Below are 15073 nucleotides of genomic sequence, written 5' to 3'. Positions count from 1 at the left end.
CTTTCAAACTGTTTTTTTATGGCCAAGAACGAGACCCCTTCGCACCCGTGGCCTCGCTCTTTTGAGATTCGAGTCTGTCGGAATTGGTAGGTAAGGAGCAGGAGAGGTTCCTCTGCCCAGTCAGAGCCTTGAAATATTATTTGCGAAGGACTAAAGATTTTAGGGGTCCTTCAGATTCCTTATGGTGTTCGGTCAGGAACCCTCTTAGACCGATGTCCAAGAATGCCATGTCCTTTTTATTAGAGATCTGATTTCTGAAGCTCACTCCAATATTTCAGAGAATGATTTGAAAATGTGTAAAGTGAAGGCTCACGAAGTGAGAGCTATCTCTACTTCTCTCGCTTATAAAGGAACCTCTCCCTTCAAGATATTGTGCAAGCAACCTACTGGAGATGTAAGTCTGTATTTGCTTTGCATTATCTCTCGCAAGTGCAGACAGTGTTTGATGAGTGCAGCACGTTAGGGCCCTTTGTTGTATCTGGCACGGTAATGGGTAAAGGGGTAAAGGAGGATTAACCTACCTTTACTTACTTGTTTTTTGGAGTGTGAAGGTTTTTTACGGTTGTCTGTGAGGGTAAGTGTTGGATAGTTTTACCCCACAGTTGGTTTTGGTTTTATGGTTATGCTTTTTCTTTGGTGTTGGGTGACCCCTTTTGTAATTCATGATGTTTGTGCTGCGCCTGAGCAGGCATACTTGTGGTATTGTCACGGCCATGTCCTAGGTGACTGATACCCAGCTTAAGCAATCTGCGACCAGGTCATTATACCCATGCGGTTGCTCTAAGGATAGCAGGTTACTGAGGCAGTAACTGTGGAATCAGCTACCTTAGCAGGTGAGGAACTAAGAAATTTTCTACATTAATAACCTTAATGTTTCCAACAACTCTTTTTAGCTGTCATTGCCCCACCTCCTAAAGGTGTCAATCAGCTATATGTAACTAACAGGTAAGTTGTATGTGTTAAAATGACATTTTTATTCTAAAATAATGTTTAACACATACTTACCTGTTAGTTACATATACGAAAAGCCCACCCTCCTCCCCACGGGGACAGGTAGGCAAATTATTCTGAAGCATGTTGGAATAGTTCCTAGTACCCCGACAGAGGGCAGGTAAGGGCGATCACCCGATATTCGGACTGGCGCTGCCGCGCGTTTTGAAATTTTGCCGTGACGTCAAGACTAAAGCTATATGTAACTAACAGGTAAGTATGTGTTAAACATTATTTTAGAATAAAAATGTCATATTAATGATATTGGATACACCCATTTCCTATTAATGTACAAAAATAGAATGAAAGCCTCAAGATTATCTAAACAAAGTGGAAAATAAAATTTTGAAAGCATAATGGCAATTAAATAGGATAATAATACAGAAATGATACATAACAAGTTTTACTATAATATTTAAGACCAAATTCTGGCTTTCACAATACAATCCCAAAACTAACACAAGATTTCATATCATTTTACCTTTTAAATAAGAACATATATAGTTTAGTAAACAAGGCAGCAAAACCATGAAAGACATCCCTAATGAGCACACCATTTCAAGCCTTAGCACTGCTGAAACTCCCTGACCACCAAAATAATAGTTACAAAACAAAAAAAAACAAAAGGGAAACAATCCATATACAGTAAACAATTCTCATACAGGGAATATTAAAAATGTGAGTAGCTGTGAATAGCCAATATAATGAGGAAGAACAAGTAATGTTTTGACAAATAAAGGAAGAAAAGGTAAGAAAGACAGAAAACTGGGGAACAATTTTAAATAGAAAAAATACAAAACATAATGGAGCGCCTTCGCTTAATTCATTCTTGTTCTTTTTCTTTTACCTTTTTGTAGGTGACTTAACACAAATGGTGGCCATACTAGCACACGTGGATTGTATAATAATGCCAGAACCTAACTTAACTATGGCAATTACTGTGAAGTGGTACAAAACAAAGGGTCACACCTTCAAACATTTTTGTAAGACCACAGCAATATTATGCCAGCAAGAAATAGGACGTGCAATGTTTCTTGAAAACAAATGCTGATAAATTGAATACTAAATGGCACGGTTTATCTAGAGGATGGACTGTCGGGAGGAACATGTCACATTCTATCCACTCATCCAGCTTAAAATACATCACTTTATTGTATATCTCTCTCAAATAAGCATCATTAGACTTATCATACTGCATTATGTCATTTAGTACCCCAAAGGTATTTTAATGCAGAGTTGGAACTACACTACTTTAGATGGTTTTTCAATCCCTTTCAGTTTCAAAGCTGTATGCCATTTGTCATTTTCACATAGTCAGTGCTCAATGTCATGAACTCACTCCATCATTTTCAAGACCTACAATATGCTAATGGCTTCAAAAATACCATACACTGTACTAACATAATCAATGTGCATGAAGTATAATACACATTAACTACTGGACAGGGGACACTATCTGCAATATATACTTCATATCAAGGCACTATATGTGATATAAAAAGCTATCATAATGCACTGCATTATGTAATAATGCTCTTGGTTAACTTAAGATATTATTATACTTTCACTTCAATACTAATTAAACCTTCATGCCTACTGATGAAGCTAACAACTAAATCCAGTAAACAGTAGTAAATCCCATTACTATAATTACCAGCACTACAAAAATCTTTAAATGTATGACCCTTTGAATAACAAGAATAATGAATTTTACCCATTATATGCTAAAACATTTAGTGACAATACTGAAACATAACTGGTGGCACAAATAAAGAAATGATGGAGTATCAAATTATTCAAATGGATAGTTCATGTACTTCAAAATCTACCTAACATTTTAACATAAGTCAAATTCAGACTTCAACCAAATAAAAAAAGAAATTATTAGCACCATCAACTCTATATTTCCTTTCTATGAACAATTCAGGGTAAACAACATAATGCCACTATTTCAGCATGCACCCACCTCTAAAAAAGATGACAACTTTACACTTTGTCAAATACAAAACCCACATAACAAATCCAAAAGAATTAACAACAGAGATCTTTATACACTATGGTAACAAAAATAGTGTCATCAAGAGTGGAAACACTTCATAGGGAGGCTTATTAAAAGCCACATCCCAAAAACTTACTTACAAATGACTAGAACACATAATTGGTGCTATTCCTTAGTTGTGCAGCCATAATATTCAATACACCAGTGCTACCATCTGTGGTGCCTTTATGATAGCAGTAAAAATATATGTGCCATAGTCTTTAAAGGGTATGTATCAGCATAATCACAACTACAATACTTATTATACACCTTGGCAAACTACCCCACCATTTCCATTCAGGCAGAGAACCATCGCTTCCACACCTGTGAAGCTTTTCTAAAAACATCTAATGACAAGTAGTTAACTTCCTTTTGTATTGACTTTTAAGTGACTACTCTACTGTGATGCTATGTAATTAATCAACCATTTCAAGACAATGCAACAGAGAAGATAAACTCCACACAAGGTGCCTCAGTTCTATTAATAAAATCCACATACTGTAAATATAAGATGTCAACTAGACAGGCGCAAAACTTTTTTCAACAATGACAAATTACAATTCTTATGCGTAATCCTTTGATTATTTCTGCTACTTCCCTCTTACCATCTATAGTACTAAGCCAAGGTTCTAATAACCCTCTAGAACACACTAAGGATGTTCCTTATTGAAAGTGATTGACATAGCATACATATTATTTCCACTGAGGTAACATAGATTATGCTCTAGTGATACTCAAGTGCCATGTGAATAATGTGATTCCCAGCTTGATAAAAAGTCAATTCTCCATACCTAAAAAAAGCATATACTGGCTTCAGTTTGTGAGCATACTTCTATTGAAATGCTTAAATGAATGTACCATAACTACCATACATATATCAGCAAAAATAGTCTTTTCTCCCACTAAGTAGTCTGAATTGAGGTATCAAAGAGTTTTTCATGGGATAGCATGGAATGACCTGGAGCAGGGCCTGTATTGAAGTCCTTTACTTTCACAAATGCATAAAAACAAATGGAGAAAGGATTTTTGAGTCTCCCAAACTAAATTTGATTTAAAATGAGGTGTGAAAACAAATTCTGTCACCCATATAACACGCACTACACAAGATATTGGGTTTCTGTCAAACGGGAAAATTGTCCTCTAAACTCAGAATGCACATCAATACATAATTACATGTATCTGTGCTAATTTTCAATTTTTTATTCCACATTTCTTAGTTTTTACATCCTAAACAGTAAAACAAAACATAATACTTTATGAAAGCTTTAATTGCTGGTCTAAGCAGACACTCTGATGAGGACACCATGCTTTACTTAATCAGGGCATTACAGTATATGTACCTTTATTATACAGTATCTGTTATTATCAAGAGAGTTGAACCAGACCACTGCATTATTTATGTACTTACATTGGACAAAGAATGTTTTTGATTCTTCATATCAATCACTCGGCAAAAACATATGATACTGAATAATGTTATAGCTCTAATCATGAAAAGTTATAAAATACCATACAATTACATTGTAGAACATTATGATCTCATAAGGATGCTGTTCACAAAAGATTTCTGTAAATTCTTTTTATATATGTTACCTTGGGTTTGTTATATAAGTAAATATGTCAACAGTAATGCCCAAGTTGTGACAGTTGACTGTTTGAAAAATTAGTCGGTATCGACTGTCTTCTGTATTGGAAACATGCATAGGTATTCAGATGCCTACTTGATAGCCCTATAATGAAAATAAGTGTATGGTTAACTAATCTTTAACCCTTCATCTCTTCCAATTACTTGAAAGCCTTGGCACCAATCTAAAAGTCTGTCTTACCTTGGGCCCAAATGGAATGGCAAATGCTTATTGATGAGGCTATGCTATTAGTGTTTTCCATTAATGCAGCCACACAAATTTTGCAAGACACCATTTTTCTAGTAGTGATTGTAGAACAAAATCAAGCTTACAGGTATCAAATACCAAATAGAAGATATTTGCCAATTAGGAGGACTCCACTTAAGTGTGCAATAGTAATTTACCTCAAACAGCTCTTCCCATATTCATAAAGAATTCTGAACATTTTTTATTTCACACATACAGTATCTGTTTATAACATAGTGTCCTCATCCAAGGCCCATAAATTTGGTTCACCATGTAAAGTTCCATGCACATAAAAATCAAGAGGTCTTCTCTGGTTGGGTGACTCTTACCTGCTACATTTTGTGTCTATACACTGTAATGGGATTCAGAATTTGGTCTCAGTCCACACACTCAAAAAAAACTTTTGTATTATAAAAGGCTTATTTTTTTTTAAACATAGGTGACCGACACCCACATTAATCATCTTATAGGACCCCAAACCACATCCAACTTCATCATCCCCATCCCCTCTGGTTGTCCAAGAAACAACTGAGACAGTAGGCACTCTATGACTTGAAAGCTGGAATATTTCATGCAAATTTTAAACAAATTTTTGCCAGACATGCTCATTCAATGGGGTGGTTCCGGCAAAGGCATCTAGGGACAAGAATCTTACTTGTATACTGTACATCTAGTACCTATGAAATAATATTGGTCAACATTTCCATTCTTTAAATGACAAAAAATAAGTAATACACCAGACAATCAGTATCTAATACATTATGCACTACTGTTATTTGTAACCAAGGAATGCAAATTATTTATGTTATATGGACAAATTATTAATATTGGACACAGTTACTTACAGAACCAAATAAAAAAGTTACAAAACAGAAAACTTCAAACTTTTCCACATTATCATTTATTTGTTTTATCAGACCACCAAATAAAAAACAAATTACACATACTAAATTATGATCATGATAAAGGGTAACCAACTTCATTGCTAATAAATCTAGGAACCTTTAAAAAAAATTCTGAAATATAAACAACCTTTACAACAAAAATGCCCATATACATAAATATAAATACTCGCAGCAAATAGCCTAACATGGGTTTTTACAGATTTGCTATCTAAAGAAGTATTTATCCATTAGTTGCATAGGCAACATTTTCCATCCCAAGAAGTATTTATCCATTAGTTGCATAGGCAACATTTTCCATCCCTTTTAAGATGCTAGTCATGAAACTTGAGGAATCAAGCACTTTTAAAATGATAATGCTTGATGACTATTCACAATCATCCATAAAATACCAACAGAATGGTACAGCAAACACAACTTTCATCATTACACTTAGCACTGCTTTACAAGAAATATGCTATCTTTATTTCTAGCCTTGCTTTACTAGAAATAAGCAGACTGGATATTAAATTATCTGAGGATTTCAGCTCCATGTGGGTTTACTGGAACTCATACACCAAGAATGATGTAGGATGACTTAGTCAAAATCAATGCAATTTTTGGGTGTCTGCTAATATATTTCTGGAAAGACAGTAGTTAACCACAAAAATTTGATGCCTCAAAATTAAAAATTTTATTGTTCTAAACAAACTTATCATAATATAAACTCTTGACCTCGTACAGTGGACATTTTGTTTGTTGACTTCTGAAATTTGATCAAATAAGTACTCTAGTGGTTTCTTTCCAGTCTCTCCTAAAACAAGTATTGTAAGTTGAGCAACTAGAAGGCAGATCACACTTTCTGCCTTTTCAAACCCAAAAAGCAAGGGAATTGAGACCAAAACTAAGTAAATGACTGTTCTCAGATAATTTTTACCAGAAATCTGAACTGATACAGTATATGCAGTACAATGTATACCACCATACAAAAAACCAACAAATACAAACTTACAATGTTTTATCTTCTCTACCATGTTAACTGCAAGTTTGTATAATCTGATTTCTACGACTATCTTTTCAGATATCTCAAGTCCTGATCTCAACATATTTCAATTACTGATCAAAAAAGCATTTTCTTTCGAATGCTGTCTTCTTTTGTACATAAAGCTAAACTTCCTAAAAACAAGCACTAAAGAGAACCATCATCTAAATCAGTCTTTTAACTACACAAAATTCAAACTATTAACAGTTCTGTAAACCAGTAATATATGCCTAATGGATAAAAACATAACTACGTAATAATTCAGCCTCAGAATAACTGAAAATTTAGTTTAATCAGACCATTAAGTCAAAATTCTCAAATCTTATGGGATAGCCTAACACAATTCTTGTAAAGAATAACACAATTTGTGTAAGGAATACAAAAAATTTTAATAAAACCCAGCTTCTGGATAAAATTAATAAGTACAGTAGAATATTAATAAAGCACAGCAGGTTGAAAAAAAATCAAATAACTTTTAAGAATTTGTATACATTTTATGCATCCAAAAGTCATGATTCATTGTTAACCATTCTGACAAAAATCTATTAATTTTAAGTACTGTACTGTACTTGCAGCCAAAACTCTGGATTCAGTCAACTATTTGGAAAAAAGACTACTGGATTTGTGTACATAAAAACACTACGATTAATGTTCTGCAATCTACATTACATTCATTGAATGAATTCCTTAATGTGCTCATCAAATATCCATGGGTCAAACAAGCTTGGTCAATTAAATGAAGGAATTTAATTTAATAATGATTAACTTTTATTACAAGGAATGGCATAATCCCGTGATACGTTTTAACACAATTTCATCATCCTCATTCCATAAAGTGCAGTTGGTTATTTATCTATTACAACAGGATGCGATGGTGCTTCATAACTAGGAGAGATGTGGTCTTGGCAGATTTGGCTTGGGTTTCACTACTGATTTATTCATGCATACATAAATCAATATAATTAACACAACTCCAGCACACAAGACATCAAGAACTGAACAAAATAGACTGAAAGAAGAGCAGATATCCTAAAGACTTACAGGGGAAACAAATAGACTAACTTAGTGCACCCAAAATTGGTCCCTGTCTCACCTGTCTAACAGCTTGATTAAACAACTGTGCAGGATTCTCCATAATCGGCCAAGCTTCTGGGAGCAAGAGCACTAATTAAAGTCAAGAGTGATGAAACAAGTTCATCATATAACTCATAAGATGACTAACTGCTGCAGAAACACCAACCCCACAAAAAGAGATGCCAAATCTTCAAAATTAAATCTTAAACTGACTAAAAATTACTTAATTAGCAATCAAGCACCATGAGGGAAACAGTGATTAGGCCTGCAATTACCATTTAGTAGTTCACCAACTACTTAAGGAACATGTAAACCAGCAAAATCCCTAAAACAATGTATGAAAATAAATTAATTGAATTTATTTAGAAGATATACCACACAATTAACTCGATACAATGCTTCAAATTAATACCCCACAGTGGCTTGCTGAATATGTATCTACAGCATTATACAGTACAGTATTATAACAATTTTTCACATGGCTAAAAATTTTTTCCGATATTTTCAAAATGTTAGGAGGGTTTCTAATTTGCCTACTGTTATTCCTTAAAAAGTAGTCAAACTGGCCTACATTAATCCTTCAACAAATTGATATTTCTGTTATTTTCTGTTAATTCTACAACATTCTGACCTAAGTTTCACACACACCTTCAATTCCCATGTAAGTAAAATATATATTATATTACTAAGCAACTTTTATGTTAAAATGAATGTTTGTACTGCAATTATCTAATCAAGTAAATGTCAACTACGCATGGGTATTCTGCACTGTGATGCTGGAATTTTAGTCTTGTATCTTGTGAAAATCTATATAAACATCAGAAAACCTAGAAGGAATGTAAAAAATGTTATAACAATACAGCATATATCTGTAAATAAAGATATAAACATGAGGTAAGGCTATTGCTATTAAATTATTACTAAACAAACTTGTAGCAGCCAAGGGCTCACAATTGTGCATTCTTGTATGAACAGATCAATGTGGCACCAGACAAAATTCTGAAAGAGGATTCAAGTGTGGCTCCACTATGCAAAGACAACTAAAAATGGAGAATAGAATCCACAATCTTTATGAAATTCATAATTCAGCAGAAACTTGAATTTCTATGTTTGCCATGATTTAAAAGACTTGACTGCAAATAAACCTGTTACATCTTCAGCAAATCAGGAAAGCCAGAGCCAACTAACATTGAAAGTTGAACAAAAATGCAATTTTCATAAAAAGAAACCTCTGAAACTATGAATATGTTCCAACATTCATCTTTTATTGAAATGTCTTACAACAATGATTGACTTTGTCAAGTGAAATAGCTAGACATAATTCTTGTAAGCTCTATGTGCCCTGAATTTGTTAAATATTCAGGATTTACACATGACTTGCAACCTTCCAAACATTAAAAAAAGTTACCAGTATTTTTAATTCTTCCACACGGCTTAACTTCTAAATATTCTGGCTCCTGTACAGTAACCTATTACAGCCTTGTAAACAGTGAAAGACCTTGAACTTGATACATTTGAACACAACATCAAACACTGATAGTTTTCCTAAAGTATTCTGAACATTCAGATGTTCTGCTGAACAACAAATTACACTATAAAGTCACATTTTATTAAAATATAACATTCAGAATTTATGGCATTATACATCAAGATCTGTTTCTGGGATGCAAGATACCTCCCAGGTAAATTAGAAAATTGACTCTCACAATTATCAGTATGGATTGAAAAATCGCAAAACCTGTGCCACTTCTCTATGCACCATCAGCTTAACCTTCATCAGACATAGAAGAGGCGAACTTTCGATGTAGACACTAGTAAGTCATCATCAAAGAACTTTGTTTCTATCACAACATTCCCACTGCAAATGAATAATTTTCTTTAAGTATATAAAAAGATTATTCTTATTACTGCCTAATTATACCATTGTGGAAAGATGAATAAATAACCTTAATTTACTGTTTGGGCGATAAAAATATAAGAATGAATTCTGGAGTTTTCTAAACAAAAAAAAAACTACTTGCATGAATATTTGTCATCATCTAATAATATATCAATTTCATAGCATAACAACCAACCAAAATATGATTAAGCAGTATGGGCCCATTCTGCTGGCCTCTCAAGACACTGACTTACTGTCACAGACCCCTGATTCACTAATTCATAAAGGCTGCTGTATGTTTCAGAAGCAACTGATTTTATATTGGTTTATTTTCCTTTGCAAGGCAGCACAATAGCCTTACAATCAACAATCCCCCGTAGGGGGGTAGTACTGCCAGTGCACCTCATGCAGTGCACTGTAGGCATTACTTAAGATTCTTTGCAGCGTGCCTTCGGCCCCTAGCTGCAACCCCTTTCGTTTCTTTTACTGTACCTCTTTTCATATTCTCTTTCTTCCATTTTACTTTCCACCCTCTCCTAACACCTGATTCATAGTGCAACTGTGAGGTTTTCTTCTTGTTACACTTTTCAAACCTTTTACTGTCAACTTCTGTTTCAGCACTGAATGATCTCATAGGCCCCAATGCTTGGCCTTTGGCCTAAGTTCTATATTCAATTCAATTCAATTCATTTACCTGGTCTTGGGCATCACAAGGGGCGGGATTGAGGGCAACTGGAAAGCTCCAGAAGGTGTTACCATTTAATACTTATCAAAACCTTTTGGGATGAGGTTGCTAGCCCCATGTTCATCCTCTGTCCAAACAAATGGCCAAGGGAGCTATACATTACAATAATTTACATTAATTTGTTTCATCACAACCCATCAATCATACATAGCCTTTATTTTGCAGTACTGAATGTTCCAAGACTCAGTCTTTTATCTGCTGGATAAAAAGTGCAATTTGTCATTCATGCGCCACCTTAATCCACAAGAAAGAACTATCATCCTCACTTCTGGAAAATCTGTAGAGTTGCTAAAATCTATGACAATATTCCTATATTTTTCTGCTTGGGAATCTGAACAGTTATCCATTTATAAATATTTTTAATAACCTTTAATCATTCTTATTTATCCCTTCTTTATTGTTAATGCATCACCTCTCAGCCTTTTCACTTTTGTCTTAGCAATGAACATACAGTGTGATCTCCACTATCTACGTGCAAGTAATGAATAGCTCATTTTCTGTAGTGTCTTTTGCCTGTAGTCATTCTTGTATAATTCTTGTATTTTCCAGTGTTTTTCATATTCACGTCTACTTACTTTTATTGCCGTATTTATTATTTATGATGGCCACCAACTAAATGGTTACATTACAAGATGGCGACATCATAGGCCTACAGGTTGAGACAGGAGAACCAGGTTGCTGTCGACCTGCCTTTTTATCTTCTATTTCCTGGTCAGAGATTTAAGTTTTCATCTTCCTTAGCCAAAGAGAAGGAGCGTCAGTCTTCTGGTAATGTGTGCCCACTTCCATTCTACCCATTTAGGTTTACCTGCCTGTTCCTCATCTCCTGTATCTACTAAATCGTCTGCTAGCTTCTGTGAGTACCCAGTGATGCCTGCTATACAGCCTGTCTCCTCCACACCTTTTGTGCTCAATGACCATTCTTCCCTGTTATCTCTACTTGTTATTCAACCTGACCACTCCACTCCATTTGTTGATCAACCTGACCCCTTCACTCCACTCCTGCCCAGCCAGCTGACCAGTCTGCTTGACTGATTCCCACTCAGCATGCCATCTGTTCATTGGATGCTCCAGAGTCTGAGAATTTCTTAAAGTACTGGAAAAAGAACTGTTTACTTCATACCATTTCCATGAAATTTTTTTTAACATATGATTAGGTTTACACTTTCAATGTGTCAGGATCGGTCATTATTTCTTTGAAACAACCTTCAAGGTAGTTTCCTTGTTTCTCCTGTGCTCCGGTGTTTTTGTTGAGTTGATGAAGGTTACGTTGGTCACAGGCCGAGTGTGAACGTCAGTCGGGTTTTGGGTCTCATCTAGAATGCATCTTTGATGATACACAGCCAAGGAGGAAGTCTTTTAAGTAGCAGACGGAAAGTAGCCTTGGTCTCATACAACCCAGAATGCAGTAGCAGATGGTGCGATAGGACAGCAAGAAGTCATTTACATGATTAACGTCTATGATGAACCTGTTAATTTCAGCGAGACGAAGAAGACCTCTATGTTTGGATGTGTGGTGAACTTCTTTATATATGTACAGTCTTGACGAGTCAACAAATAGGCGAATTTGTGTTGAGGATGTATTCCTGTCATGAAAGCTAGGTGCTGGTCATTTGTTGATTTGACTGATTTCGTTTGATTATTTTTATTCTGTTGGTAGTGAATGACTATTTTGACAGTTCGAGAGATTCTGTCGGTTGGCGTTGCTTTGGTGTGTAATGATCACCATAATTATTATGCTGTCTATTATTCTACTTGAACCTTGATTTATTATATTTATATTATATAACTATGTTTGAGCAGAAATGTGGCTCTGGTAATAATTTACTTCATGTTAAACTATTTAATGTTCATTTATTGATAACTGCTACTGTTTAATTTAACATTCATTTATAATTGTAAATGTCTGTGAGTTTGTTCTGCTGTTAAAGTAATATTTATTTGCATTGCATTTAACTTTTAGGGTGTTTGTTTATTTGATCTGAAAATGATTTGCTGTTTATAATTTATATATATACTCACTGTATTTATGTATAATAAATTAGGTTTAACGAACTTGAAGCATATGTTTTGTCCCTCCTTTGTTGCCTGTCCTGGCCATTCCAGCCTTATTTTCATGATGTAAGTTCAAGAACTTGCAGAACCTAGGGTGAGGTTCATTACACAATGTAATTTTTGTAAATAATGTAAATACTGTTTATTGTTGATTACATTAATACTGTTTATTGTTCTATTGATTTTTATTATGTTGCTGTTGTCATGAGTACTTATTAGTTTTGCTACTAATTTTATGCTGTTAATTTAATTCTTTTAGGAAACATTTAGCTGAACCCTGGGCCTGCTACTCATTACTGTTAGAAAAATCACTGAATACTTTACAATAATATTTGGGGCCTAAGGTAAAATTTTCTTAATTTCCAGAGTTGTGCCCGTAACTGCGACTTGATGTTTTTATATGAGACACTTGTAAGTAGTAACAGATCAAAGGTGAGTTTTTAATCTCAGGGTTTGATTGTCCTAATTTTATTTATTATTGTAACATCCCACATGCACAAGGTTTGGCTGTCTACACTAAGTCTGGATGACCTATGTATTGTCAGAAAAACTTAAGAGTGTACAGTAGTTACTATGAGATACTATGTTTTAAGATTTTCAGTAAGTTCTACAATGTATACGTATTTGCTGTTTACTGCAATCCAAATACTGTATTGACAGTACTATACCGTATACGGATGTCTCTTGGAGGGGACTAGTATGGCTCAGTCACAGGATTCAAAGGCTTCATTTGTCATTTGTGGAGACTGCAATGCAAAGTACAGTGAGTAGCTTAAATTAAATTCCACAGATGACCATGGCTATTCTGCTCTTGAGTTCTGTGTATCCTCTGATTTTGTCCAGCTAACTGAGGAAGCCACACATATTTCTGGTAACAGATTAGACCCCATATTAAAAGATGTTCCTGCTATTGTCAAGTCCAAGGTCTGTGAGTATATAGGCACATCCGATCACTGCACCATATCTATCAATCAGTATACAGGCAGTCCCCGGTTTAAGATGGGGGTTCCATTTTTACGCCGCATTGCAAACCGAAAATGGTCGTAAACCAAAAAATCGTCGAAAATCCTAAGAAAACCTTACTTTTAATGCTTTGGGTACATTGAAAACGATGTGAACTGCATTTTTATTGAGTTTTTCATCAAAAAAAACCTTAAAAGTTTTATTATTCTGCCGTTTTGCAAATTTTTATTATTCTGCCGTTTTGGAGCCATATTTCTTCTGTCGGATCGGTGTACGACACGTCCTAACTCCGGAACATACGTCGTAAACCGAGAAATAATTTCTGATGAATATATTTGAAAAACGTTGTAACCTCAGAATGTCCTAAGCCAGACCCGTCATAAACCGGGGACTGCCTGTATTCCTAATTCCACCATTGGAAAAACTGGGTCTGGTTGAAATCTAGAGCCAACTGGGATCGCATTATTGAAACATGTCAGGCACTTAATATTTCATATGCGACATTAGATCCAGATCCCGAGAAAAAGTTAAATGAAATGATGACAGCTATTTCAGTAAGGTATGTCCCTAAAAATGTCATTAAATTCAGGACAAATGACCAACCATGGTTGGATGATACATGTAGACAAGCCTACCATGACAAACAGACCAAATTCAACACATGGAGACAAAATCTTTCACATGAAAATTACACCATTTTTGTTGAGTCTCACCATGTTGTGAATAGAATTTATCATATAGACAAGAGAAACTACGATAAATCCTTAAGGAGGAAACTTGAAGGAATTACTCAGCCTCATCTGTGGTGAACCAAATTGCCATTATCTATCTTTGGGTCAGGCTAATCTTCAATTAACCCACTACTAACACATGATGGTAGATTGGTTACTGGCCCTAAGGAAAAAACTGAACTAATTCATCAAGCTTTTAAAGCTAAGCAATCAGCTGAGGATGTCCCTCTTCCTGATACTTGGCAGACAGCAGTAACTACACTCCAATTTCTATTCTCCTTGCACTCCCTAAAGTTGCAGAAAAACTTATTTTTAAGCCACTATACATGGTGTTGAGTCTAAAGGATTGTTAGCTGATAGTCAATATGCATATAAGCAGCAGTTAGGTACCTGCAATAATCTTTTAGACTTAACATGCCATTTGCAAGAGAACCTCGATAGGGGTTTTGAGTGTATAACATAATTCAAATAAATTTTAGTGCTACTTTCAATTCAGTAAATCCCAAGGTAATTACAGTATTTGTAAACCTCAGAATCTTGGAGTGGGGTGGGTATGTTTTAGGTTTACTTCAAGATTTCCTCACAGGTAGGCAGCAATGAATTGCTATGGACAGGATCTTTAGCGAACCAACACCTATTGTGTCTGGAGTTCCACAGAGTATTGATTGTTCTTGGTCCACTGTTATTTTTAGTGTATAGAAGTGATATGGTTGTTGGCCTAGAAAACCAGATTGTTCAGTATGTTGATGATGCAACACTTGTGGGTGTAGTAAAGTCTCCACTTATGAGAAATGAAGCTGCCCT

General features: G+C 35.0%; 1 protein-coding gene across 1 annotated transcript in view; it reads right to left on the bottom strand.

The window, feature by feature from the left end:
* Positions 1–1377: 1377 nt before the first annotated feature.
* The window catches only part of PrBP (Prenyl-binding protein), a 29900-nt gene continuing 16204 nt past the window's right edge, over positions 1378–15073 (bottom strand). The window contains exon 5 of the mRNA XM_067120650.1: positions 1378–9754. Coding sequence (XP_066976751.1) covers positions 9673–9754 — 82 coding nt within the window. The 3' untranslated portion in view covers positions 1378–9672. The remainder of the gene's footprint in view (positions 9755–15073) is intronic.

This window comes from Macrobrachium rosenbergii, chromosome 2 (genome assembly GCF_040412425.1).
Source record: "Macrobrachium rosenbergii isolate ZJJX-2024 chromosome 2, ASM4041242v1, whole genome shotgun sequence".
Taxonomy (NCBI): domain Eukaryota; kingdom Metazoa; phylum Arthropoda; class Malacostraca; order Decapoda; family Palaemonidae; genus Macrobrachium; species Macrobrachium rosenbergii.
Note: the sequence above shows the minus strand (reverse complement) of the source record. Positions and strands in the feature narration are given on the sequence as shown.